Source organism: Haliaeetus albicilla, chromosome 11 (genome assembly GCF_947461875.1).
Source record: "Haliaeetus albicilla chromosome 11, bHalAlb1.1, whole genome shotgun sequence".
NCBI lineage: Eukaryota > Metazoa > Chordata > Aves > Accipitriformes > Accipitridae > Haliaeetus > Haliaeetus albicilla.
The window spans coordinates 26646461-26673453 of NC_091493.1; the positions used below are offsets into that span (position 1 = coordinate 26646461).

The 26993-nt window shown below is 62.4% G+C and overlaps 3 protein-coding genes across 8 annotated transcripts in view; 1 reads left to right on the plus strand and 2 right to left on the minus strand.

Annotated features, from left to right (window-relative positions):
- Positions 1-1024: 1024 nt before the first annotated feature.
- TWNK (twinkle mtDNA helicase) lies at positions 1025-6493 on the minus strand. 2 transcript variants are annotated; one of them, XM_009927618.2, is made up of 5 exons: positions 4981-6493; positions 4243-4483; positions 3446-3553; positions 2936-3077; positions 1025-2274 (listed from the first exon to the last, which is right to left on the minus strand). In XM_009927618.2, exons 1-5 carry the CDS (start codon positions 6491-6493, stop codon positions 2017-2019), a joined length of 2262 nt encoding a protein of 753 aa, XP_009925920.2. In that variant the 3' UTR covers positions 1025-2016. The 2 variants fall into 2 exon arrangements, with proteins under 2 accessions (XP_009925920.2, XP_069652955.1); XM_069796854.1 differs by having other exon boundaries at positions 1025-2238; positions 4981-6343.
- MRPL43 (mitochondrial ribosomal protein L43) lies at positions 6488-7649 on the plus strand. Its single transcript, XM_069796855.1, has 3 exons — positions 6488-6622; positions 7082-7188; positions 7420-7649. The coding sequence occupies exons 1-3, from the start codon at positions 6492-6494 to the stop codon at positions 7632-7634; spliced, it is 453 nt and encodes a 150-aa protein (XP_069652956.1). The 5' UTR covers positions 6488-6491; the 3' UTR covers positions 7635-7649.
- Positions 7650-7707: 58 nt separating this feature from the next.
- The window catches only part of SEMA4G (semaphorin 4G), a 29616-nt gene continuing 10330 nt past the window's right edge, over positions 7708-26993 (minus strand). For 2 of the 5 annotated variants that reach the window (XM_069796850.1, XM_069796851.1), the window contains exons 2-16: positions 16387-16621; positions 15034-15182; positions 14409-14471; positions 14225-14323; positions 12929-13022; positions 12567-12680; positions 12201-12367; positions 11882-12051; positions 11575-11719; positions 11274-11496; positions 11072-11187; positions 10565-10716; positions 10298-10359; positions 8938-10207; positions 7708-8726 (exon numbers count right to left, since the gene is read on the minus strand). In XM_069796850.1, the coding sequence (XP_069652951.1) occupies positions 9360-10207; positions 10298-10359; positions 10565-10716; positions 11072-11187; positions 11274-11496; positions 11575-11719; positions 11882-12051; positions 12201-12367; positions 12567-12680; positions 12929-13022; positions 14225-14323; positions 14409-14471; positions 15034-15182; positions 16387-16507 (2523 nt within the window). In that variant the 5' untranslated portion in view covers positions 16508-16621 and the 3' untranslated portion in view covers positions 7708-8726; positions 8938-9359. Of the gene's footprint in view, positions 8727-8937; positions 10208-10297; positions 10360-10564; positions 10717-11071; positions 11188-11273; positions 11497-11574; positions 11720-11881; positions 12052-12200; positions 12368-12566; positions 12681-12928; positions 13023-14224; positions 14324-14408; positions 14472-15033; positions 15183-16386; positions 16622-17717; positions 17909-26993 lie in introns of those variants that run through there. The other 3 variants (XM_069796852.1, XM_069796853.1, XM_069796849.1) reach the window with 3 other exon arrangements.

Here is a 26993-nt window from a genome sequence, read left to right on the forward strand (position 1 = left end):
GCCCAGTCGCGTCGATTCCTGGGGATTCCCGGGCTGGCGGGGGGCTCGTCCCCTTCTTTTCACCAGCCAAGCCCCCCCCACCTCGAGGCTCTCCATCCACCAAAGCAGCCCCAGACCTGCAGGGTGAAGGTCATCTGCCGAGGATATGCGCCCCCCAAATTATAGAGGGAACCCAGCGCCCTGCCAAGGGGGCTCGGGGGGGAGGGCTCTGCCCCGTTTGACATCAGACCCCCCCATCCCCGCCCCCTCCGTGAGATGCTGCCGCTGTTGCCACCCCCCAGCTCTCCGAGAGCCCCAAACTGGGGGGACAGGGAGGAAAAATAAACCCACATCAATCCACCCGCAGCCCGGCGAGCCGTGGGTGCCCACCTGCCCCACGGAGTCCGGGATCACCCAGGGTCCACCCCCCCAGGCTCGGCTCCACCACCCGCTCCCAGCCCCAAGGAGGGATGGGTGGGAGATGGGGGGGTCCTGAGCTTTCTCGCTACCCCACTGCCACTCGACAGCCCCGTGACAGCACCCACCCTGGGCTAAACCGGCGCGGGGGGAAGGGGGCGGGGAATGGGTGCCAGGGAGCCGGAGAGGGCCCTCAGGCCACGGGGGGACACCCCCAGCCCTCACCCACACCACTGTGCAAACCCTGACCCAGCTGTGCTGGGGACCTGGCTTCCCAACCTTACCTCCGCTTCCCCGGGACCCTCCTCTGCCATCAGCCCCAGCTTGCCCTGGGAGGGGGGGGGGGCTCACACCTGCACCAACAGCACCCAAGGGTGCTCTCCGGGAGAGCTGGTGCACCCCGGAAACCAGGGGCCGGGTGTGTCCTGCCTGCCCGCCCCAGCCCCTCATTATGGCTCAGGTTAAAACTATGCCTGGCGCGAAGGCTGCTAATAACCCGTGTGCCAGGGCCGGGGCGGGATGCTCTGTGCAGCGAGGGCATCCCCTGGGGGTCACCCCCTCCTCGGCCAGGGTGTCCCCCCCCCAAGCCCCAGGGGCCCCCCGGTCACAGGGATAGCGGCACAGAAACGGCACTCACATTTATGCTTTAATAAAAGTAGGAAGGGAAAAAAACCAACAAAGGGATTAGACCAAGATCCAGCCGTGGACTCGTCCCACCACGGCGAGGACTGGCCAGGTCACAGTATTTGCTGCCCAGAGCCTGGAGGGCATGGGGGTGGGCGCCCCCCCAGCCCAGCATTGCAAGGCAGGGCTGCTCCCCCTGAGGTTTTACTGCTGGTGATGCCTCCCAGAGAAAGGGGCTGGGGGAGACCCTGAGCAAAGTGGGCTGGGTCAGGCATTAGCCGACCAGCCAGACCTGGCAAGTGCCACGTTGCACCCACCAGCACAGGAGGATGCCAGCGCTGCTGCCTTTAACCTGCTGCGAGCAGTGATGCCACAGGGGTCCAGCTCCCACCACATCCCACAGGGAGCACACAGCTCCAGGAAGAGAGCCATCCACAATCTCCCACACTTCCCTGCACCGCCTTCCCCTCACCGGATCCACCCCAGCCAGGATTGAGCTCAGAGACCCCCACCCATGACATGGGGGCTCCCACCATGCGTACCTCTGCACAGTCCCCCCACACAGTCCCTCCCACCAGTGGCAGCCCAGGATTTTGGCTCCATTTTAGCCACCATTTAACAACCTACCCCAGGTCCAGAGATCCCGAAGTCTCAGGGCTGAAGGTCACTGCCCCCCATCACCCAGCCTACACTGACTCCACTCCCCCCTACCCCGTGCTCCCGGCACTCAGCACCAGTACAGAGTGGCCAGCGTTTGCCAAAGCACCCTCCCCTGGCAGCTCTTCTCTTGGACGAGCCCACTCCTCCTCTCACGGTGGCCCCACATCTCAGGTACACCATGCTAGCGGCCAAGAGGCTTGTTCATGCAGGAGGAGAAAGGGCCACAGCGGCACATGGCTGCTGCGCCGGGGGGAGAGGGGCTGGCGTACCCCAGCCCCGCACTCCCAGCACCAGTCCCCGTCCCTCCAGATGGACCAAGGAAGAGACCTGCCAGGCTCACAGCTTCTTAGAGTCTCCTAAGCATCCCTCTGGAGCTTTCTTGGCTAAAAGCGCCTTCTCCTCCTTCATCTTCTTCAGCTTGACCTTGCTTTTGCTGGAGGACGAGAAGGTGAGCGAGGCCTTGCTGAACTCCAGGGGGAAGATGCCCACATCCCCATCGAAGCGGTTCTTGGACACCTGCAGGTAGCGCTTCCCTGGCCCCGTCACCAGCTTACGGTCCTGCAGGATGAGGACATTGTCGGCCTCCTGGCTGGCCTGGGGAGAGAAAATCATCTCCAGGAGGGTGCTGGGGATATAGGCAGAGTCACGGGGCTTGGAGGTGCTGCCCGGCTCCTTTGAGCCCTGTTACAGGACATCCCAGGCCATGGAAACTCCAGCACCTCCCTGACACCAACCCCTTGTCTTCCCCTGGGACATTCCAGAGACCCACAGGGCAGACAGGCTTGAGCTGAAGCCACAGCATGCCCGATGGAAACACGGGAGGGCCGTGAACACTCAGAGGACCTCCTGCCCACCACTGCAGGGTTGTTTAGCATCGCAGCAGTAGACGGAAGCACTCAGAGAGCCCATCCCTGCACCCTCCCTGGATCCTGCTTTAATTATCTCCTACTACAACCCACTCACAGTCAATGAGCATTAATTAACTGCACCTAAAGCCGCAACAGAGCTTTAGCTGGCAAAGGGTTTGCTCCCTGTCTGCATCTCCTTGCCAAGGCCTGGCCAAATCAGGATTCCACACATCTTCTGCAGGTGACAGGAGTCCTGGGGACATCCTGCCCCTCACACACGTTTCAGGTCCCCAGCAATGACTCAGGGTGCTGGTGGGAGCTGGGGACAGCTGCCCAATGTATCCCAGCCCCTTCCTGGGAACATGCTGTGCCCGAGGGACAGGAAGGGCTACCCTGGCCCAGCTCACCTTGGCAGAGCCAAAGATGGAGGCCGTCTGCAGCTCCTTCTCATCATCCTCCTTGCGGGGATGGATGACCAGTGTGATGTGGCAGGTGTTGTCTGTGGCGAACTTGCGGAAGGCACCAACAATGTAGTCCTGGGCAGCGAGCCTGCCACAGCAGGGAGAATGGGGTTAGGGGCTGGCACTGCTTGGTGCGGGGTTGGGGGGCAGCAAGGCGCTGCCAGGTTCAGCCCCACAGCAGGAAGCACTCGGGGGGCTGGGCTCACTCTCCAAGAGGCAGCTGGGCCCACAAGGACAAAGGGATGGAGCACGACAGGGATCGCAGGTAACCAGCTCACCCTTTCCCACCTCTTCCTCCCCAGGGCAGTGATCACCCTTCAACAAAACAGGACTGCCAGGCAGGATGAAAGGGGATGCCCTGTGTGGGTCCCCAGTCCCTGCTGTGACACTCGACAGGGCCAGCTCCAGGAACGAGGGTGGCGGAGGAAGGAGGGGGTGGCTTCGGAGAAGGGCTACCTGTCCGCAGAGAGATGCTCGTGTCCCATCATGAACTGGAGGTTGTCGATGACCACGTGGGTGATGTCATACATGTAGACGGCATGCTGCATGGTGTCAATCACCGTCCTGGGCGGGGAAAGACTGGGATTAGCCCCGGGGATCAGTGGAGGCAGGGATGGGGATGCTGAGCCACACAGAGTGACGGGGAGAGGCAGAGCTGGGAGCTATCAGGCTGGCTGTCACTGGGCCCTGGGCACATTCCACCTCACATCTGCTCTGTCCCAGGACAGGCGCAGCCCCACCCCCACAGGTAAGGGCAGCTGGATCAGGAGGACCCAGCTGCTGCCCACACAGCCCCTGCCCACCATTCTGCAATCCCCCTGGCCCATGGGGACCCTCAGGGCGCATGGGCATGCGTGAAGGTGCCACAGCACCTGGTGAATAAAAGGACCAGGTGGTGCCTGTCCTCCCTCCACAACAGATGGCAGCACTGCCAGGTGAGCGGGGCTTGGGGGGCATGCATGCTGCCAGGGGCAGAGGCTGGTTTTAGGGCAGCCACCTAGCACAGGGACAGGTCCTGTCCCTTCACCCCTAGCCTAGAGGGAGGCTGTAACAGTCCCCGTGACAGTGGGAATGCAGTCGGTTGAGCCATGCAGTCCCTACGTGCCAACCCCAGGACTTGAACACCCCCAGTGTGCCTCCTGCCAGCCCCAAATCTGCAACCCGCTGCGGGGGAAGAGCCCCAGCTCCCTAAGGCCCCGCAGCACATGCCATGAGAGGTAAACGCCACTGGGGGTGAAGGTGCGGGACCATACTTGATGTTCTGCTGGCCATGGAAGGTCATGAAGTAGAGTGGGAGGTCCTCGAAGCGATCAGCCCACTCATCATACAGCTCCAGCTGGTCCTCCAGGCGCTGCAAAGCAAACTGCGTCAGCATGATCTTGGCCAGGCGGATGTTGCTGATCTCGAAGCTGCCCCACAGCGTGCACACCCCCTGCATGCACAAGTCCAGCGCGTACTCACTGATAAAGGTCGTCTTCCCGCTGCCCGTCGGGCCTGGTGCAAGGAAACAATGGGAAGAATTAGCTGGGGGAGAAGATCTGAGCCATCCTGAACAGTCTGAGGGGTTGTTTAGAGGTGGAAGCGCCAGGCAGCAGGATAAAAGCAGCCCATCCGCAGCACTCCCACCATAAACAAGGAGCATCTCGTGCCAGGCAGCATGCCTAGGCGCACGTGTGTCACTGCCAGCGGGTCCCTGTGGGGCGCGGGGAAGGACTAGGCAGCCAGCTGGGGGCACAGGCAGGGCTCAGACAGGAGGTGGTGGGTGGCAGCCCTTTCTGTGCCACCCCAGGCAGGGAGCCCATCGCAACACTGGCATGCCTGCCCCACCATACCTAGGAATGCGCCCCAGCCTCTTGCACACCCCCAGGACGGGCTCAGCCAAAGCTGTGAGCAGAAAGGGACCTGAAAGACTCATGAGGTGTCACCCCTAGGAGGATGAAGCCACCGAAGAGCTCTCTGCTACCCCTGTTCACCAGCCAATTGCCCATCACCTGTGAAGATGGTGAGCTCCCCTCTGCGGTGTCCTTTGAGGAGCTTATTGAGCTCAGGGAAGCGCGCCCACTTGACGCCGGCCACCTGCTCAGTGTTGACCAGCTCCCCGAACACCTCCTCGCGCAGCTTCCGGAAGGAGACAATGGATTTGTGGCTGGCGGGCAGGGCAGTACGCAGGATCTTGGTGAGGTTCAGGCCCTGGTTCAGAGCCTCCAAGGGCCGGGGCTGCAGGTTGCAGGGGCGCACTAGGGAGCAACGCTTGAGGCTCAGCTTGCGGGCAAAGAGCTTGGCGGCTTCCCAGGAGTGCAGGTCCTCGCCCAACCACAGTGTGATGCGCTTGAACTGCTCCAGGTAGGGGAGGAGGGCAGGGGGCAGGCAGGTGGCCCCCCGCGGCAGGGCCAGGCTGGCCACCCCTGTAGCTTGGTGCAGGGCCAGGGCGTCCAGCTCCCACCCAGTTAAGACCAGCTCTGTGTCTCGGCGGCCAATCAGGGGCAGCCCAAAGAGATTGCGGTAGGATTCGAAGCGGGGTAAAGTCTCTTCCACGTAAGTGATCACATCCCCCTTCTTCTCCACCCTCACGAGCTTCAGGCCCTTCAGCGTTGCATCGCGGGGACTGAACCAGGGGAAGACAAGGGACTGGGCAGTCCTCAGGTAACGCACCCCAAAGCGTTTTAGGGTGGCGTCCGTCAGCAGGGAGATACCAAACATGGCCTTGGTCTTGTTGGTCTCGTCCTTGTCCAGCAGCTCCCAGAGTGGCAGTGCCCGGTCCCAGATGCAGCGGGCATCCTCGCGAGCCCATTGCACGTCCTTCTCCAGCTCCTCCATGCCGGTGGTGGGAACGCCGCGGTGCTGCAGCTCCACATTGGCCTGGAAGTCCTGCCAGGTGCCCTCGGCCAGAGTGGCTGTGCACAGGAAGCTGCCCGTCATCTTGTCGATGAAAAGCGTGTAAGGGGCGCTGGCGGCCGGCGGCTGGTCCTGGTGGCCGTCGGTGAAGAGGCTGGGGGTGTGCAGGCAGCTGTACCCATCGTGAAAGGGGATGCCCTGGGCCCGCAAGTACTGCCGGATCTCGGTGATGGAGACGGAGGGCACGGGCCTCTCGGGGGAGGGCAGCACGTCCTTCTTGTAGCGCCGCTGGGTGAGGCGGCCCAGCGCCCCGGCCCTCAGGGAGGCTCCCTTGCTCCTCGCCCCCCCGCACAGCAGCGGCAGGAGGCGGCCGGCGGCTGTGTAGGGCCGCAGGGGCACCGCCGCCATCCTGCCCGCGCTCCGCCTCCGCCTCCACCTCCGCCTCCGCCCGGGCCGCCCCGGCACCCACCCGCAGCCGCCACCGATCCGGCATCGGCGGCCCCGCGGCCCGGCGCCGCTCAGGCCGCCCCCCTCACGTGGAGCTCCACGGACGCCGCCATTGCCCGACCCCGCCGCCGCCTCGCTCAGCGCGTCACTTCCGGGCGGCGGACGGAAGCCGGTGCTCCCCTCTCCCCGCGCGGTTCCGCTTCCGGGTGAGGGCGGCGCCATGACGGGCCGCGGGACGCCCAGCCGGTTCCTGACGGCCGTCCTGCACAACGGCGTGGGCCGCTACGTGCGGCAGCTCCAGCGCCTCCAGCTCCTCTTCAGCCCTACCGCGGGCGACGCCCGCGGCGCCAGGTACCGCCGGAGGCGCCCCGCCCGCGGCCCCTGGCCGCCGGGGATGGGGGATGGGGGACGGGAGGGGCAGGGGCCTGGTGACCCCTGACTGGTGGGGAAGGGGCTTACGAGAAGGTGTGGTGATCTCTGACCTGTCTGTGCAGGGAAAGGGGAAGGTGCTGCTGAGCTCTGACCCACAGGCGTGGGGGGGGAGGGGCTGCGACCCCCCATCTGTTACGCGATGGGGGAGGGACTAGAAGGTGGCACCGCTGACCCCTGACCTCCGACCCCACGGCGCAGGGGCAGGCTGGGCGATGGCCTCAGACCTGCAGCTGACAACACCCCTGACCTCTGCACCGTGACCCCACCCGTGGGCAGGGCACCACAGTGGGGATGACCCCACCTGTGACCTTTGCCCTGGTGACCTCCACCCTCTGACCCTGCTGGGGCTGGGGAACCCCACCCCCACCCCCCCCGCAGGCAGTTCGTGGAGGAGGCGGCGCTGGACTTCGCCCGGCAGCACCCCGATGTCGTTCTCTACATCAGCCCCCGTTTCGGCCCGGCCCCACTGCTGCTGGCTGAGTACTGTGAGTGTGTGGGGGGGCAAGGGTGGGTTTGGGGGGAGCAGGATGGGGACAGGGCCCTCCCCACCCTGCCCTGTCCTGGTTCTGCACAGCTTCTGCCCAGCTGCAGATGGTGCTGGGGCCGGCTGCCCTGCGGGACAGGGGAACAGCAGCTGCCCCCACCCCGGGGAGGGGGGGCAGCGGGTTGGGGGAGCCCCGGTTTGACACCCCACCCCACCCCCTGCTCTGCCACAGTGAATGGGACAGTGCGGGAGGAGCTCATCGCCAACAAGACGAGCGAGGAGATCATTCAGCTGGCCACCAAGCTGGCTGGCCAGTCTGGCCTGGACATCATCCGCATCCGCAAGCCCTTCCACACTGACAACCCCAGCGTCCAGGGCCAGTGGCACCCCCTCACCAACAAGCCCTCCGCCCTCACCATCCGGGGCCCGCGCCTGCAGCCCCAATAAAGGCTCTGATCCCCACCCTGCGCCTCCGCATCCATCTCTCCTCCTGCCCACAGAAACACGCTGCCACACCACGTCCAGACAGAGCCGCGTTTATTGCCAGGGGGCACGTGGGGCTGTGCACAAGGGGTGCCAGACACGGAAGGCAGTGCCCCTCCTTGGGGGGGGGTGGTGTGTGCTTGGGGGGTGGATTGCCCCCCCCATCTTGCAACAAAAACAAGGGTGGGGGCAGGATGGGAGAGCCCAGGCATCCAGCTCTTGCCTTTTCTCACTAAGCCTCACTCTTCTGGGGCAGGAGGGCCAGGGCTCCAGCCCGTTAGGGACCCCAAGGGCTGCCACCCCCCTCCTCCCCCCCCTGCAGGGCTGAGCTTCAGGCAATGTCCTGATCCTGGAGGTGCCAGTAAGGAACACAGAGGGGAGGACACACACCCCAGCAAGTCTGTCCCTCCCCGGCTTCTCCGGTGTCACAGCCTTGTCCCCAGGGTGTGAGATGCTTTTGTCACCCTAGTCCCTTGGGTTCCCCCAGGAGGTGGCAGGAGCAGAGGTAGTTGGGGGGATTTAGGGGCAGTGGCTGCCCCTGGAAAGTGCCATGAAAAGCAGGAGGCCCCAGAGGGAGGCAGGTCCTTGTCCAGGGCTCCTCCTTACTGTGCAAGGACACTTCCCCTCCTGCATGTCCCACAGGGGACAGGGCTGTGCCTGAACCCCAGTTCTCCAATGGCACCATGCAGGAGGGCAGAAATGTGGTGCCCGGGGCTGTGGGGGCACTACGGACATCGGGGGGTGGGGGGGAGATGCGAGTGCTGCACTGGTCCCTCGTCATGCTGTGGGGCATGGCAGTGGCTGCCAGTGCATCTTGCTGCCTGCTGCTGCATCCTGCTCTTCCCCTGCAGCGCCTTGGAGAGAGGGGGCAGAGCCCTGTCAGGGTTGGAGGCCCCGGGGGTGCCACCTCCCCAGGGCACCAGCCCTGAATTTCACCTGGGGCCTCCTTGCAGGGGGCACGTGCTGCTCCATCAGCTGCTCTGGGGCATTCGGGGACATGGTCTCCTTGCCCTGGCTCAGTCCCTCGCCGAATTGTCCTCTCCCGGAGAGGAAACCCTGGGGGGACAGATGTGGGAGAGCGGGCAGGGGCTGGCAGCCACTGAGGCCACCCCCTGCAATGTGAGATGTGTCTGAGGCCCCTCTCCTGCCTGTGAGTGGGCAGCTGGAGGAAACCCCCCCGACCCCACGCCGGGAAGGGACCCTGCACCCTGTGAGAGGCGCAGGAACCTTGAGCAGCCCCCAGCCCCGCTCCCTGCTCCTCACCCACCTCTCAGCAGCAGTCCAGCTCCCATGCGCTGAGGGATGCCCAGCGGGGCAGGCCAGAGTCCACGCATCCACAACAGCATCTCTCATGCCTGGACGGACGGACAGACAGAAACTCTCCCTCCCCACCCTGGTGTCCACCTTCAGCCAGGCGCCAGCTCCTGCCTCCAGCTCGTGGCCACCGTTGGTGGGTTTTTATACATAAATAGAGCTCCCAAATTTAAATAGATTATTTTTCTTTTTTTTCTTCTGTACAGCGAGTCTCAAAAGTGAGTGAAAAGCCGAAGGAACAGCCGAGCCCGGGCCCGGCCCGGCTCTGCCATCCAGGAGGTAGTTTTGCCTGAGTCTTGTAACACTGCTGGCAGGGGGTGGGAGAAGGGGCCGGAGGGCAGGAGGGTCCCGCTGGCAGGACCCCCCCTCCGGCCCCTACACGGAGCTCTCGTCCAGCTTTTCCACCAGCTGCGTGTGTTTCCGCTTCTCCAGGATCTTGCTGAGCTCCTCGGTGAAGGATGCGCTGTAGAGCGGTGAGGCCAGCGGCTCCTCCTGCTGCTGCAGCAGCATGTAGCTGTTGCCGTTCATCTTGCGGAGCACGTTCGGCAGAGCCCCCACGCCGTTGGTGAGCTCGGCTGGCAGCGGTGGCGGCGGCGGCAGCGGGGGCACGGCAGCTGGCAGCTCCTTGACTGGGGAGGTGGCAGCCGTGGGTGCCTCGCCGGGGATGATCCGCAGGCAGCCGTCGGGGTAGGTGAGCTCTTCCTCCTCCTCCTCCTCCTCCCGGCGGCCCTTGCGCAGGCAGTTGGCCGAGACGGTCTGCAGCTCCACGCTGGCTGGCCGTGGCTCCCCCAGGACGTACTTGCCCTTGCGCTTCTCCAGGCAGGACACATAGAGGAGGACGGTGCTGAGCACAGCGCACAGCACCACCAAGGCGACGATGGCGGAGACATAAGCCACCTTCATGTCGCCAGCTGCCTGGCTGGCGGCGTGGGGCCGTGAGGCAGCCGTGGGGCCGCGAGGCAGCTCGGGCAGCACAGTGAGGCTGTAGGCGGCCAGCAGCGTCCGGAGACCCCGCTCCTCCCCGTAGCAGCGGTACTCGCCACTGTGCTGGGGCAACGTGTCCGTCACCAGCAGCCCGTCCACCCCAACACGCAACCGGTCCTGCCCCTGCGCCTCGCTGCCATTCAGCAGCCAGATGGCTCGTGCCAGGTTGGAGTGCTGGTCGCAGGGCAGCAGCACGTCGTCCCCCTGCAGCACCGTCCGGTTCTTCCACGGCAGGGAGCCTGCGGGGACACAAACTGCCTCGCACCCACCTCAGCCACCCTAAGGGACGCCGGCATCCCCTGCAGTCTTGAGGGGTAGCGCAGACTCACCCCGCCCAGAGCTGCTCCGGCATCCCTCGTTGCCGCTCTGAATGTCCTGCACCAGCCCTGTGCTGCAAGACATGGGGGGCTTCAGCCATACAGCCCCAGCTGAGCCCACCCTTACAGGGTCACGGCCACTGGAGACGCGCTGTCAGATGCCAGATCCTTGGGGGTGGCACTGGGGCCACTGTGCCATAGGGTGATGTGCAACAGCACGGGATGGGGCAGGTGGAAGGCTCGTGGGGACCCCACCGGGGATGGCCAGCCCGTCTCTACCTGTCTGCAGTGGCGATGGCGCGGCAGGCCCTGCCATCCCAGGCGCAGTAGGGGTCCCGGGCGAGGATGCAGTCGTAGCAGGAGGCGTACCTGGCGCAGGAGGCCAGGGGCACCTGCAGGATCCCGCTGGCTGCCCCCACGTACAGGCTCCTCTGGGGGGAAAGGGCTGGCTCAGCACTGCTCCAGCATGGTGCAGCTGGGCTGTGGGGTGCCCCATAGCACCCAGAGATCCCCCCCAGCCCCCCAGCACAGCTCTCCCTTGGCGGGGGTGGACAAGGAAGGGCCCCCAGCTCCAGTCAGTGCCGATGGTGGCAGCTGGCACCTGGCAAGGAGGCGGGGCCCAGGCTGGTTCCTTTCCCCAGGCTGCCCCACTGGGCCCTAGCACGTATCCCAAGCGGGAGTGACCCAGGAATCATGTCCCCCCTGCTCCCCCAAACAGCCCAATGGCAGCTTCGCAGCACAAACGTGCCCCATGTGTGGTGTCCCCTGACTTCTTCCATCCCTCACCTGGGTGTGGGAGATCACCAGGCTCTCCACGGGCTGCTGGTCCCCAAACACCTGCACCTCCTCCACAATGTGGATGCCGGAGCCCACCACCACGGCTTTGTGGATCCAGCCATCCCCTGGAGAGCAAAAGCGGGGGGTTAGGAGGGAGCGTGGGGTGTCCCCTCCGCCCAGCAGAGACCCAGCAAACTCATCCCATGCTCACCTGTCCCCATGAAGAGCACATCGTAGGAGTGGCCGTCGAGGGCCCGCACCCTGTCCACAGCCAGCTGGCTGTATACCACACTCTTCTTCACCAGCAGCGGCTCCTCGCTGGCCGGCTTCACCTCCTCAAACATGAGCGGGTGCAGCTTGATGAAGTCCAGGACGCTGTTGGGCAGGTCCTGTGAGGAGTTGTAGCCCTTCCTGCGGGAGTGGTCCGTGATGCACTGCCCGGGGGAGATGAGGGTCAGCGGGGGATGCGGTTGCCCCATGCCCCCCCCCACTCCATGCCACCGGGCACTCACAGAGCCGGGCCGGGGCTCAGGCACCGCACCGTCGTAGCGGGACCACTTGCGAGCTGAGTCCTGGTACTCCATGTAGGGGCCCTCAAAGGCATGCTGCACTGACGAGATGCTGTAGCGGCACACGGCTGAGGCCTCCATGGTCCTCCTGGGGGGCAGAGCCCCACCTGAGCCCGGGCAGACACACAGGTGCCCCCCACCAATGCACCCCCAGGTGCTCAGCACCTGCCTGTGCGTCCCCTCGACCATCTCTGGTCCCCCCATGCTGCAGACTGTTAGCCCCAGCCATTTTGACTGCTGCCCCACTCACCACTGTGCTGAGAGTGTGAAGGCGGCATAGAAGACAGTGCTGGCCCAGCCACCCCCGTCCAGGCTGCAGATGCTGCGCAGGACCTCGTAGTAGGGGATGTAGCAGACCAGGCGCGCCTTCATGAAGGATGTCCATTTGCGCTGCAGGATCTTCTTCCCCCCCACATCGCTCTGGGAGAGTGCAGGGAGCATTTCTGCACAGGCTGCTGGGGGTCTGTGTCCCCCTCTGCCCGTGCCTCAGTTTCCCCCAAGGTGTGAGTACACAGCCCCTGCACTCGGAGGAGCAGCGCTTGGCTTCCTGTGGCCAGGGACATGCCTACCTTGCAGACACGGGCCACCCGGGCCACCCGGGCCACCTGGTTCTTGTCAAAGAAGGATGTGGTCTCCTCACCCGCCCGCTCCATGAAGAAGTAGTAGATTTTGTCATCGTCACCCACGGGGCTGTCCTTGCTCTCCTGGACCAGCACAGAGGCCACAAACTCGGCATCTGGGGGACGCGGAGCGAGAGGTGCAGATGAGGGACCCACCGCAGGACGGGGGATCCCTCTGTGCCTTGGTTTCCTCTCATGGCAAACCACACAGGACCCCAGGGCCACCCCCTACCCCTGCTCCACACTCCCCGAGGCGATGCACAGTGTACCATGGCCCATGATGCCAGTCCTGGGGGGGACACAGGGACATCTCACCATTCAGCCAGTGCAGCGGGGACTCCTCAGTCTTCAGCGGCCGCTGGTGCAGGTTCCTCCGGATGTCAGGGAGGCTCCGAAACTCGTAGCGCGTGGCCGTGTACAAGCCACCATCTGGGCAGGGCAGGCACCCGTCAGCATGGCCCCACACCCTGGGGACAGCAGGGACAGCCCCGAAAGCCCCCAGCATCCCTGTGCCCCAGGCAGAGAAGGAGGAGGAGGAGGACCAAGTCCTGGCTTGCTAAGGCCCTCCCATGCAGACCCCACCCAGCTGGGGACCCACCCGTGGGGCCACTGGGGAGGGGGCCAGGGTCGGTGGCATCCCACGTGTCCCCGCCAAACCTGGGAAAGGTGCCACTTACCCACAATGAGGCCGGTGTAGCCCCGGGCAGGGTCATACGGGCACTTCTCCTTGCCTTCTTCAAAGTGGGACGGCAATGTGAACCTGTTGGCATCCTTGAGGGGGACAGGGGACCGGGTTAGACAGGAGGGGACAGAACTGCCTCGCCTGCCAGCCCCAGGCTCTCTTCAGAGGCTGCTAGTGGGCACAAAGCAATGCCCACAGCCATGCCCTTGTCCAGGCAATACAAACTCCCCCGGCACCCTCCAGCTGGTCAGAAACCACACGGACAGCCAGAGCCCCCACCCAAAAGCAAGGAGAGGTCTCAGGGGGGAAGGGGAGGCCCAGTACTCCACTTTGGCATCATGTGGGCATCGGGCAGGAGCCAGCCAGCACAGCCAATGTTCCCGGGCTGTGCCTGGCCGGCAGACACTGTCCAGCAGGGCTGGGTCCCCCTGCGTGACAACCCCATCACGGCTTCTTTGGGGTTTGCAGTTCAAAGCACGTCAAATAATGACGGGGCCCTTCCAGCTCCACGGCTCTTCCACCTGACTCCCAGGGCGTGCAATGGCCAAACCGGACTGGCAGCACAGCTGTGGGAATGGGCATGGCCCCTCCAGGGCTCCCCAGCCACGCTGGGGACAGCCCCAGACCCCTTTGCAACCCAGCTCAGGGAGGGAGGTAGGCAAAGGGTGGCTGTGTCACCAAGGAGCCACCGCTCTGGAGGTGAAAGTCCCACTGCTGGGGGAACGTGGCTGCCCCCAGCTTCTCTGTCATGAGTCACAGCCACGCAAGGACCCCCCGCCACCTGGTCCAGGAAATCCTTGGGGAGGGGCTGCTGAGTCAGCCCTGGCACCGTCACCCTCCCTGTCACCCTCCCTGCTACCTGCTACCATCACCCTCCCCAGGCACGCTTGCTACTGGCCACCAGCCAGTCCGCAGCCCCGCTTTGGGAAGAGACCCTGCACTGGGGACGAGCTCCAGTGCTGGCACATGCCACCCTGCTTGCGCCACTGAGCCCACGTGTCCCCCCCATGGCACCGATCCCCGTGCCGGCCATCTCGCTATGGGGTCAGAGTCCAACGCTAGCGCCAGGGTGGGGACTTTGAGCACCTGCGTCATGGTGGCTGCATCCCCAAACCGACCCACCCCAGACTGGGGGTCACTCGCCTCCCCCCACAAGCTGGGGAGGGGCAGGGACAGGGGCAGAAAGGGAGCGGGGCTGCAGGAGATGGTGGGAGAGGGCAGGGGCTGTGCCACTCCAGGGTGGCATGGTGGCAGGGGACAGGTGACAGCTGTGGGGCCGAACGGTACTCACGATGGAGGCGCAGAGTGGGTGGAAGGCGTAGGTCCCACAGGCGTAGAGGTGGGTGCTGTTCAGCCTCTGCAGAAACCGCACGTGGTTGAAGCATTCGGTCTGCGGAGAGGGAGGACAGGCATCACCACCTGGGGAAAGTGGCGGTGGCCCCCTCCAGCACCTGGCACCCACCCACCGGCTCTACCTTGTTGTTTTTGCCCTTCTGCAGGCAGTCCATCTGCTTCTCCGGGGAGGCTTCCCAGTGGATCTGCAAGGGGAAGAGGGACTGCCACTGTGTGACCCCCCACCACTGTGTGGTCTCCCCGTCACTGCAGGCTCCAGCCTCTGCCAGAGCTGTCAGAGATGCTAAAATCCTCTTTTATTTAGAGAGGGGACAGCTGCTCAGAGCACGAGATAGCATCCTGCCTGCATCCCCCCAGCCCGGGGCGAGAGCGGTCCCACACCCTGACCTGCGGGCAGAAACCCCAGAGCACCCGCAGGATCCTGGAGGATTTTGGGGTGAACTTCCCAGGGGGAACAAAGGGGTGTGCTTCCCCCCCTGCCCCTCATCCTGCCAGGTTGTCCCTGAAGCAGGCATCTCTGAGCTTGGGGACATTTCCCACCGCTGTCCCCACACTGCCTGGCTGGGGAGAAGGACCAGGCATCCACAGGGGACCTGGGGACAGACCTGGGGACAGCACCTCCAGGCCAGACCTGAGATGGCGAGCAGGAGGATGAGCAGGGATAGGGTGGCCATGATTCGGGCAGGGACTGGGCAGCGTGGGACAGGAGAGGACAACCAGCCGGCAGTGGCCAGAGGCTGGGCTCACCGTGCGGTGGGAGCCATCGGCCACGTCACTGGAGTTGAGGGCGAAGATGGCTCCCCTGGCGCCCACGTAGAGGATGCCCCGGTCTTCCTCCAGCAGCAGGGTGCTGTAGTTGAGGGTGTGTGCGCTGAAGCGCCGGATGCCCAACAGCTCTGCAAAGGGAATGGGGTGCTGAGGGGGGACCCCGGGGCAGGCATGGCATGAGCCACCGGGGAAAAGACAGAGGATGGAGCCAGGAGTGAGTGGGAAGGCACCCACCGAGGTTATCAGGCAGACAGCGCCGGGTGTCAGCAGTTATGGCAGGAGGAAAGGAAGAGGGGAGGTTTGGTAGGAGGTGAAAGAAAGGCACTAATTGGGCTCAGGCTCATAGGGTAAATTTCTCTCTCCTAACTAAAATGGCAGCTCAGGGTGGGAGCTGCGACATCCATGCCCAGCACGGACCTGCCACCCTGTTTGAGGAACCATTGGAGGAAGCAAAAACACACTGGCAGCAACCTGAGCTCCGAACCAAACCCAGCCAGCTCAAAAGGAAGGATGCAAAAAACCTGAACCAAAACTGCCGTGCAAGGGGACAGCTCCCGCAGCAAGGCTGGGCGCTCCCTGCCCACCAAGCCAGAGAAAACATCCAATTTGGGGTGCTGAGAAGTGTGGGGTGGGACTCAGCCCTGGCCAGAGGAATGCCAAGCCAGGCTCAGACCCTCCCACCGCAGGAGGAGAAAGTCCTGTGGGGCTTGGGACTTCAGAGGCAGCTGGGGAAGGAATGACCCCCCCGAAAGGAGGCATTGCCTGGGGAGAAAAGGGCACCACAGCTGCAAATGAAACCCTCTCCCACCATCGAGCGCTGAGCTGGGCTTCACTAACGAGGTCAACAAAGTCGCGTGGATGCCCAAGGCACGATGACATTGCGGGACTGGCTGACACTACAGAGGCTGGAGGCCAAGACCCCAGTGGCAATTAGAGAAAATCATGGAAGAAAGCTCCCTGCTGACTATCCGGCCCATGAGAGCCCAGCCCGGGTGTGATGCCCAGCTCAGGACACCGTCCAAGGGCTGCTCGGCAGGGCTGGGGACTGGCAAAAGCTGGCTCCCTGCATGCTCTTGTCCCCTCCAACTTTTGGGGAGATGCCTTTGTCCTGCTCCATCCCTCAGGGCACATCAACTCCAGGCACCCAACACCAGACAGACGTGCAGGCTCTGATTTCTGGAGCCCAGGGGACTGGAGGTCCCCCTGTAGCCACCCCCCCCAATCCTGAGCTCCCAGCTCCGGGGGCTGGTGAAGGCTGGACACAGTCACGATGCACCAAACCTGGTGCCAGCAAGATCCCAAACCTCACCACCAAGACCTGCACCCCCTTACCATCAAAGGTGACCGTTGTCCTGGGGGTGGCATCCAGGTCAGTGGCAGACCGCCGTGACTGGTAGCCCATGGCTGCCGCCACAAAGAGAGCTGTCAGGAGATGGGCCGTGCCTCCGCTCATCTTCCCGCTCCCCCAGCGGGGGCAGCTGCCCAGGCTGCTGCCTCCGGGCCGGCACAGCCGATCCTCGGGATGGGCTCCCCAGCTCCCCAGGATGGGGCTGGCCTCCAAACCCTCCTGAAACACAGAGCACCAGGTCAGACACTCCCACTGTCCCCAGCACCTCATAGGCAAGCGAGCTTGGGAAGGAGCTGGCTGCACGCATGCATGGACGCTTGACCGGGCATGGCCTCAGCCCAGGGATGGCTTCAGGGAAAAGCAAACCCTCGTTTGCCAAAGGGGAAACCGAGGCACAGCGCAAGGCATCGAGCCTGCAGCCAGCACAGGGCAGGGAGGGCAGTCTGAGCGGAGCAAACCCCCGCAGCATCCCCCCGGCTCAGTGTCTGCTCTGTCGCAGCAGCAGCAGCAGCAGTCACTTGCTGAGCGCTTGCTTTGGTTGCTCAGAGGCTCATTTTCCTCCAGGTCTGCTCCGGGCTCCTCCTTCCATCACTCCCAGCCATCTTCTCCCGCACCTCCCCCTGACCAAAGGACACACTTCTGCAGAGCCAGCTGATCCCCCATTGCATTTTCACACCCGAAAAGCAGGCACATTTACCCCCAGAAGGAGAGAGTGGGGCTCGGGGCCAAGCCCCTCTGCAGGTCTCTTGGTGTGTTGGGGTACCCCAAGCCCCACTCCCCAGAGCAGCTGTGGTGGGACAGGCAGCAGGGGGCTCCCAAGGAGCCCAAGGGCTCCGCCCGAAAGCACGGCTGGCCATCTCCTGCTGTGTGAGACGCTTGTCCCCAAAGTTTTGCCCCTCCTGAAACTACAAGACTCCTGAGGACAGAGGCGTGGGGAAGGATGCTGCAGGCACTCAGCGACGCAGAGCAAAGGAAAACCCATACAGGAGCCGCTTGGCATTTTCATCAAGTCTTTTCAAGCAAGAACAGTTTTTCCCCCCCAGTGTTTTTCCATAAGATTTCAGTTTCTCTTTCATCCCAAGCTGCCTCGAAGCTCAGCATCTATCTCAGCTCTCGCTTTCATGCATCCAATCCCTCCTGAATAACCCCCTACCTCTCCCAGCTGCTTCGAGCAAAGCCACCAGTTCATTTTGCAGGCGCTAAGGAGGAAGGAGACGATCGGGTATCTCTGAACGGGAGACCTCCCCATAAAGTGAACAGCACCTATATGTTTGCTTAGGGTTGGGGTTTTTTAATATACATACAAACCAAATACCTGACCCTGTAGAGAAGCTGTTCAAACACGCTTGTTGCAGACGATCTCCCTGAAGGAAATACCTCGCTGGGTCTCGGGCAGAGGGGAGGTAAAACCAAAGTGAAACGAAAGTGAAAAAGGCTTCAGGGCTGAAAAGGAGAAGTGAGAGGCTGGATGTAGGATCCAGCCATAGTCCTGGAGCCTGCGTTAAACTGCTGTTTCCTTCAGAGGGGGGTTCAGACCCAGACCTTGCACCTGCACTGGCCGCTGCCCTGAAGCATCCCAGGAATGGGGCAGAGGGGAGATGTCCCCCCCGCCTCGCTCCACCCCAGGCACCGGCCCAGCACAGAGCACCCATACAGCACCCAGCCCCAGGAGCGGGCAGGGTGCTGACTGGGGGGCTGAGCTCCCCAGGGAGCAGAGGACAGCACCCCAGAGCATACTCCCTCCAAAGAACTTCTGTTCCCAGGACAAGCCCTGTCTGGACCAAAGGTCTCCTCATGAGTGATGGGCCTGGCAGGGTGATGCAAGGTGGGTGAGTGGGGATGGAGGTCAATGAGAAAGAAGTTGCTTTGGTGGCACCATGTCTAGCATGAGCTAAAGCCACCGAGATTTTTGGGCAAAGCAAGCAGCAGGGTCACATCTGGAGCACCAAATCACCCGAAACTGCTCCAACCAGCCCCATGCTAACCCCTCTCCATCCTACCAGCGGGACTGGGGCCACCATGGCAGCTGCAGGGACCCTTCCCCAGGCCTCCGCGCAGGGACACAAGCCCAGAATCACGCACAAGCCACAAGAGCTGCCATGCACCTGGGCTGGGAAAGCAGAGGGGAAGAGAAACCTTCTTACAACAAGACAAACAACGATCTCTTAATAAATGAGTAACAGCCCTGCGAGCTGCCTGCACGCTGCCAGACATCCTTGCCTTATCTCCCCCGAACAAACAAGCCCTGAACTTTGCCTGCTGCCCGGCTCTGGGTGCGATGGGGATTGGAGCTGGGAGTGCAGCCGGGCAGGGAGGCAGGGATGTTGCTTATCACAGGGCAAGTGCCACACTGCGAGCCAGCCCCAGCTAACATTTAACCAGCGTGAGCACCGAGCCAGCACAGGGAGGGGAAATAAAAATAATAAAGCAAGCTGTGGGGCTGTGCAGGGTTTCTAGGTGGGCAGGGGCAGGGGGAGCAGCCTCCCCTGCCGCTGAGGCTAGGCTCCTCTGCTTCTTCCAGGGGAGCAGCTACACCTGTTTCCAAAAGCTCCTTTGCCCAAGATCAGATGTAACTTTGTCCTAAAGGACATTTAATCAGTTAGCTGTAAGAGGCAGTTAATATTTTACTCAAAGGGAAGGGCTGCTCCGAGCTCCTCTTTATTTTATTTTTTTTCATTTTTTATTTTTCATACCTAGTGTGGGGGAGAAAGAGCAAGAAGGAACTGAAACCATCCTTGGCCCCACTCAGATAGCCACCACGGGCTGCAGCCACACCAAACACTCCCAAACGCATCATTTCTCCCTTGGAAGGGTGCAAGTTCAAAGCTCAGGGTGAAGGCGAGGGCCAGGGTGGGAGACAGGGGAGATCTTGGCCCATGGGACCCACCGGTTGGGCTGGGGGTGGCTGGATTGCTGAGGCCCAGCCCTTCCATGGGAAACAGGGAAAAGCCAGGAGGGGAAATGCCACAGAGAGCTTTCTCTGGGGGAGGGACACAAAAGGGGGGGAGGAAGAGGCTGAAAAGCAGCAGCAGCTCCAATGAAATCTGGGGTTTAAGAGAAAACGGCCCAGAGAAGCCCACCCCATCCCCAGGAGTGAGCTCCCAAGCCCCTCGACACCTCACCTACTTCCCAGCACGGGGGGGGGCTGACATAGGACCCAAAATCCGGACCCAGCTCCCGCCCCAGCCAGTGACGCTGAAGGAGAAGGTTGGTGGAGGCAGGATCTGGCCACGGGGCTGACAGCCGCCCCAAGAGCAGGGCGAAGCCAGGAACCAGCTGCTCTAATGGCAATGTCCAACGTCCACGGGGGCCAAAGCCCACCCTCCTACCGCTGGCTACCAGTGCTCCTGTGGGATGCAGCCACGGTTCCCAGAAGAGCCAGGCAAGCCCAACGCAGGCACCAGCTCCCACCAGCGGGACTGGTTTGCTGGTCCCCGGGGAACGCCAGGAAAGCAGCAGGGCGGCAGAGGTGTGCAGGCGTGCATGAGCGTGCAGGGGAGCGAGCGAGCAAGCGAGCCCCGGTCAGGTCTGACTGGGTTTACTGGGTCACGATGGAAGCTGTGCGAGCGTGACTGTGCCGGCCTCAGCCTCCCACCAGCAGCCAGCCAGTGCAGCACACCCAAACGAGCCGGCCCAGTCGGCACCTCCTTAAAATCCCCACGACCAGCGTCTCTGGAGGCACAAAAAGCTTTTGATGAGTGAATTTCCCAGCGGCAGGTCTCACCAGCCTGGATTGGGCCAAAGAAACCAGTCAAAGCTGCTGCACCCCTCGAAGGCCGCTGCACCGGGAGCTTATGCTGGCCACAGTGGCCCTTTTCCGCTGCCCCGCAGTCCTCAAAGCCACGAGGCAGCAAAATCTGGGAGCAAGACCCAGCTGCAAGCTGTGGTGGGGGGAAACTGCGTTGTCAGTGGGGCTGGCAAATATGGAAGGACCTCAGCTGGGGTTTTATGGATCCCCCATAGCTGTTTCCTCAGCTGCACAGCAGAAAACAATGCCAGCTTTTTAATTTAAAGGGAACCCAGGAGAAAGAATGGAAACACCCAGTGGAAGCAGCCCTTCTCCAGCTCAACCCCAGCATCCGTCCTGGATGGCAGGACAGAGATTTGCAGAGTGCAATCGGACGCTTCTCCATCCTGCTGCTCTGTGGACAGCTTGTGGTTGCTCCACCAAGCTCTAGTAAAGCACAAGCAGGCTCCCAGAATGGCTGCCAGACCTTTCTCCCCTCCTCGTGGGCTGCCCTTCTTGGCATCGTGCATTCCTACAAGCAAGGGCTGCTGGCTTCCCAGTGGGGACCAGGATTTCCATCAGGTCTCCTCCGGGTTACGGGGTTGCAAAACAGCCTTAACAAGACTCCTGGCAGCGACCGCACCAGGAGACACCGTTTACACCTTGCTTTTTCATGGCAGCCAGCCCAGGTGCTCCAAACCCCGCACAGCCGATTCAGCTTTACTCATTGGGGCCAAGCCTGGCCCGTGACCCCCCCCGGCCCCCTTAGCTCCCCTGCCACCCACTCCCCCAGCCATGTTCCCACTGGCCCAGCACCATTTTACCCACCCAGGGACCCATGAAAGTTGCCCTTGGGTTCAGCTAAAACAGCCCGACCCATTCCCGGCGCAGGGCTGGGGGGAAAGGCACCCGCCCCAGGGGACGAGGTGGAGAGAGCTCCCGGCTCCCAGGCGTGGGAATGAGCCAGGGAATTACGGGAAAAGAGCCATCCAGTGAGAGGCGAGCCTGGCCCCTGCCTGGCTGCGAGCATGGCGCGTTTCGGGCCCCCTCTCCCCGGAGCCAGCAGACCTCGGGTGGGAAATCCTGCGAGATGTGGGAAGAGGAGCAGGGATGGAGGTTGCCAGGCAACTTTAATTCAGCCCTTGACGAACTTCCAGCACTTTGCTTCTGCTGCGGAGCCCAACCAGCAAATGATAAAACATCACGTCCACCTCGAGCCCATGGTGTCCATCCGTCTGTCCATCACAGAGGCTTGCTCATGGCCTTGTGCCTGGGCACCCCCCCGCCCCCAGCAGCATCCCCGAAGGCCAGCCCGGGATGAGCCGTCCTTCCCAGCAGAGATTTGCAGGGGCAGGATTTGACCCGTGGGACTGGGCTGGCGCTGCCGCACAGATATTTCTCAACCAGGCAGGATTTTTGTCAACAACAGCAAGAAAAAAATGCTAACGTGCTGAAAGCCTCCAGGAAGAGGGGATCTGTGCCGGGTTTGGGGGCTGGGGACGGGGAGGGAAGGAGCACAGTGACCGCCTGGGAGCCCCTCGCTGAGTTTATTTTAGTTGCTTTCTTTAAACAAAACCACACTCGACCCTGAGGTGCTTCAGCGGACACGCACAGGAGCTTTGGTGATTCAGGAAGCAGATATATCCCACTTTTACCCAAATTTGGGATTCAGGCACAGCAGAGGGGAGGGAGAGCAGTGACATTGGCTCGTCTCAAGGAGCATCTGCCCTGCTCTTGCCACAAAGCTCCCATGCACAGCACAGCCGCCGTGGAGCTGGGCAGGGGGGGTGGCGGGCACTGGTGGGCCGTGGGAACAGGCTCCAAATTCCCCCACCATGGCATGGCCCCCATCTGCCGCCGGTAGAGCCAGGGCATCCAGCAGAGGAGAGCACCCAGCTCTGATCCCGCCAACATCACGGCAGGGAGGAAGCACGTGAAGGAGCAAAGTGATGGATGGGAGAGCGAGTGGGGCTGGCTGGGGGTGGGGGCTGGTTTAAGGGGCACTAGTGCCAGCAAGAGCCAGACATCTAAACATCCCTGAAAAGACAAGCTGATCCATCAGCAATAAAACTAATAACAATCCAATTTCCGACAGTTTTGCCCCACTGGCCCCCCGCACCATGCCTTTATCTCTGTCCCCCTGCAGCATCCCACCAGGGCATGCTGCCCGCTCAGCGAGGGGCAGGGCCCAGCCATGGTGTCCCCCTGCACAGCTGCAGGGATCGGGGTGTTTTATCTTGTCCCCAGCTCCTCGTTTTCACTGTTCTTACAAGAACTCGTTCCTCTCCTCTGTCAGGTCTGGTCTGATGCAGAGCAGGAGGTTCAAAGGGGCTGTCAGGCAGCGACAGAGCTCCCTGCCAAGGCCCCAAAAGAGCTCTCCCAGCATTCCCATCCAAACCCACCCAAAAAACCCAACTGAGACAATAAGAAAAGCTGCTCCAGCCTGTGCCATGGGCAGGCATCACCTGCCTGCAGCTGCCTGCCAGGCATGGGGACGGCTCCTCTCCAGCAGCTCCCGGAGCGCTGCAAGCAGGCAGCAAGAGCACCATGCCCAGGATAGCGGGACAGAGCACTCCTCCACTCCCTGTCTGTATGGAAAACCCACCAATGCCAGCCATCAGTCAAAACAGCTCCTTGCCCAGCTCCACTGCCTCAAAAGCCTTGCTCAGAGCTGGCCCAGGAGGGAAGAGCGCACGGCGGGGAGGCTGAAGGGCAAACCCTTGCAGCTCGGTGGCAGGACTCGGAGCACTAAGGGATGCCTCAGCCAGCCCAGACCCAGCACCCCCAGGCAGGGCATCAAATCTCCCCTTGCAGGAGCAGTTCCCCATGTGCCGGAGGCTGTCTTGCAAGCCGGCAGTGAGGACACAGCCCCTGCAGCTCTTCCCTCCCATCCAACGTGTCTGCCCCTGCAGAAACCCCACAGCAGCAGCCCTGGGCTGACCCTGCAGCCTGGGAGCACCTGAGAGCCCAGCCAGGAGCCGTGCAGGAACCGGGAAGTGAAACCGGAGGATGCCAAGACGCGGTGGCCTGAGTCTGACTTCACCCCGCCACCAGCCCGCCCCCACATCCAGGCCATGGGGGATGCAGAGCGCGGCCGCCGAGCCTCGGGATGCGGGATTCAGACCCCCGGGACTCCCACCTCCTCCATGGCAGGGAAGAGGCACGCTCGGCACTAGCAACATCACCCCCAAACCCCAACATTTTCCATCCCTCCCCACCTCCGCTGCAGCAGGCCAGGCTTCACCATTTGCCGGCAGCCCCTTGGCAGACCAGATGGACAGACGGACGGCTGGACGGACAGCCCTCCATGTCACAGCAAAGTTTCCCAGCGAGGGGGCATTCGCATCCAAGTGGCTCAGCGCTGGATGCGATCTGCAATTCAGCCTTCAAAGGCTTTGTGGCTGAAGCACATTGTCTCCACAGCAGAAGCAAGAAAATAATTGTAGAATTAAATTCCCAGGAACAATTAGAAAGAAAACAAGAAAAAATTCTAACCCTAAATGAAAAGGGACATTTCAGAGCCAGCAGATTTCGGAGCTTTTTGACGCATTTGCATCCATTTGCTCGTCCCCGTGGCTGCACTGTGTTTCATTTCACTGGGCTCGTACAATGCAAAACAAGGAATTAACTCGGGTGTTTGTTTAGAGCCGGTTTGTCTTCCAGTTTTTTTCCAAAGCCAGGTTTGAGTTTCAAAGACATTTCTTGGCAATGCCTGGGGTTCCCACCATTGGCATGGCGCAGGGCTTCCCCAAGGGGAAACTGAGGCTCAGAAATCACGCATGACCTGGGCTCCCCTCAGAAGCAGGGGCAAGAGTTGGAGCACAACCCAGCTCGCCTGGTGTCAACATGGGGCTTTCTGCCACAAGCTTGTCCCTCTCCCTTTTATTTATTCCGAAGATAAACTGTTTTCTTTTCAGAAATCCAGGAAAACCAGATGACAGGAACGGTTTTATGGCTTCCAGCTTTGACAATGTCTTCTTGTTTCTTTCGCTTTCCCTCCAACAAAGCTCCAAATCTGGGGTCAAACCCAATTTGATATTCAACTTTGCATTCAAAACTGCATGGTGCAAAGCAGCAGCATCTGACCTTTCCCACAGCCATTTGCATACCGCCAGCTTTGCTGCCCCAAAATCAGCTCCCCACCTTATTTACATGGGCCGGGCTTTGCAACAGGCAAATGAGAGCCCTCCATCAGGTTAAGGGGAGATGGTGTTGTACCTGGGGGGAGCTTTTAAGCAACAAGAAAAGCACAAGCCAGAGCACACCCTGAATCACCAAGTTGCATCCTGGCCCCTGCACTAGTCGGTAACATGGTGCCTGAAGCCCTCGGCTTCCTTCATCTCCGAATGGCGAAGCTCAGGCCCCAGGAAGATGGAGGAGGTGAGTTTGGTGACGACCCTGCTATGGCAAAGCCCTCGTCCTTGTAAATCACCAGGAGCGGTGGCACAGCCAGGCAGGGAGGGACGGTGACAGCGGTGTGGGGCAGGGAGCTCTCGCCTTTGAACAGGAACAGGCGCCCACCCAGCACCCGCAGCAGCAGCTGGCCGCTGCCAGGGGGGCTTTCACAGCAGGGGAACATAAAAAGCTCTGGGGACACTGTCCCCCCCCTCCCTGAGAGGCAACGGGTCCCCCATGATCAGCTCCCCCCCGCAAACCACCCATCACATGAGCTGCTTCCCAACAAGTCCCATCAAGATGCCAAGCGGAGCCGGCGGGCAAGCGCAGGGAGGGAAATTCCCCACACGTGGCCAGGCGAGGCTGGCACCGCGTTTCCACCGCACCCACCGCTGCCCTCCTGCACGGGGTGCCAGCAGAGCCCCCCCTTGCTGGCCCGGCGCACCTGGATGCTTTTTCCCGGCACACGACCTGCCAGATTTGCTGAATAAACCTCCCAGCTCCAGCAAACCCACTGCATTCCTGGCGGAGAAAGTGGTGAAAGGTTCAAATGGATGTTGGAAAAGGCGGGGGGGGAGAACAAGCCTACGACACAAAGCCCTCATCTGCAGGAACCGAAAGGGTTGTTGGGGTTTTGGTTTTTTTTTCCCCTCCGGTTGCAACACAAAAACAAGGTCAAGATAGGGATCTTGGCGTGCTGGGGGGGCAGCTCCCTGCCCCTCATCCCTCCGGGCAGAGCGAGCCTGGCCAAACCGAGATGAAGCAGAGACATGTCCTGCGGGACACGCGCGCAGCATCGCCGCGGCCGTTCCGCCTGGGTTTGGGGTTCGTGTGTGGGGTCCCAGCTTGTGCCCACCACAGAGGGAGGCAAAGCAGCCGGAGCCCACGGTGGTAGGCCAACTAGCACAACAAATGCCATTGTTGTTATTGATAATTTCCCTGCCTCTGGGGGAATCTGCACTCCTCATCCATTTTGGGCACTCTCTTTGTCTTTGGAGACGGTTTTTCTTGGCACCTGAAGAGCCCTTTCACGGTTCCTCCTCCCACTTCACGCTCTCGGTTTTAAAGGCCAGGCACAAGCCACTGGCCCACCTGGGTACCGATGGGGAGGGCAAAGAGAGCCCCAAATCCCAGTGGTGCCCGGCAGGTCCCTTCTACCCTTGGATTGGCAGGGAGATGCAGCTCGACCCCAACGCAGACAAGCCCCCAGCACAAGCCGGTCCCCTCCACCTGGGGGCATCTGCAGCCCCCACAGCGTTACATCCCAAGGAAATGAATCCCAAGGAGCCAGGGCTCAGAGGAGCCACGTCCTGAGAGGAAGGGGTGGAGGCAGGGATTGCACTGCACCACCTACATCGGTTTAGTACCTCGTCCCAGCCGCCTGGAACATCAGCTGCCCCCAGGTAACACTCAGCCTCCCCAAATACTGCCAGCAGTCCCCATCCCCACAGACCCCTGATTTGCTGGGGAAGAGAGGGGCTGTATCTAGCCCTCTCCCCAGGAGCTGGTGTCCTGTCTGGCTACAATCCCCACCGTCGTCATTCCTTACACCCTCGGCGTGTACCCCCGTCACTCCTGCCCAGGTCCTCCAGCCCCACCTCACCCCACGCCCCAAACCTGTCCCCCCAAAAAGTGACCTGCGCTGCCACCATATCCTGCGTATCGCCACCTGCCCTCCAGCTTGTCACCCCCAAATCCTCACCTGCATCAGACCTCCCCGGAACCCCTCTCCCTCCTGCCCCCAAGGCTCTGCCTCCCTGCTTCCCCCAAGGCATCACTCCCTGGACTTCGACCCCAGCAGGTCAGACCCCTGCTCCTCCTCTTCTGGACCCTGCCTGTGCATCCAGCACCCGCACCCAGCACCCCAGATCCTGCCTGTGGGCTCAGCACCCAGATCCAGCACCCCAAACCCTGTCTGCAGACCCAGACCGGGACCCAGACCCAGCACCCCAGGCCCTACTATGGGACTCAACACCCAGACCCAGCACCCCCCATCCTGCCTGTGGACCCGGACCGAGACCCAGCACCCCAAACCCACCACCCCCGACCCTGCCTGCAGGTTCAGCGCTCAGACCCAGCACCCCCAACCCTGCGCTGCGGACTCAGCACCCAGCCTCTGCCCGTGCACGCAGCACCCGGACCCAGCACCCAGATCCAGCTTTCCGGATCCTGCCTGCGGACGCGGCGCCCAGCCCCAGCCCCTCCCGGCCCTGCCTGCGGACCCGGACCCAGCACCCGGACCCGGACCCAGCACCCAGCCGACGGCTGATCCCCACTCGCGTCCCCCCGCCACTTGCCTGGTGCGGTGCGGTGCCGTGCGGCGCTCCTCGGCGACGCAGCAGGTGCGGGCGGCCCGGCCCAGCCCAGCCCGGCCCGGCACAGCGCAGCGCAGCCCCGGCGCGGCGCAGCCCGGCCCCGCCGTGCCGTGCCGAGCCGAGCCGAGCCGAGCCGAGCCGCGCGCCGCCCGCC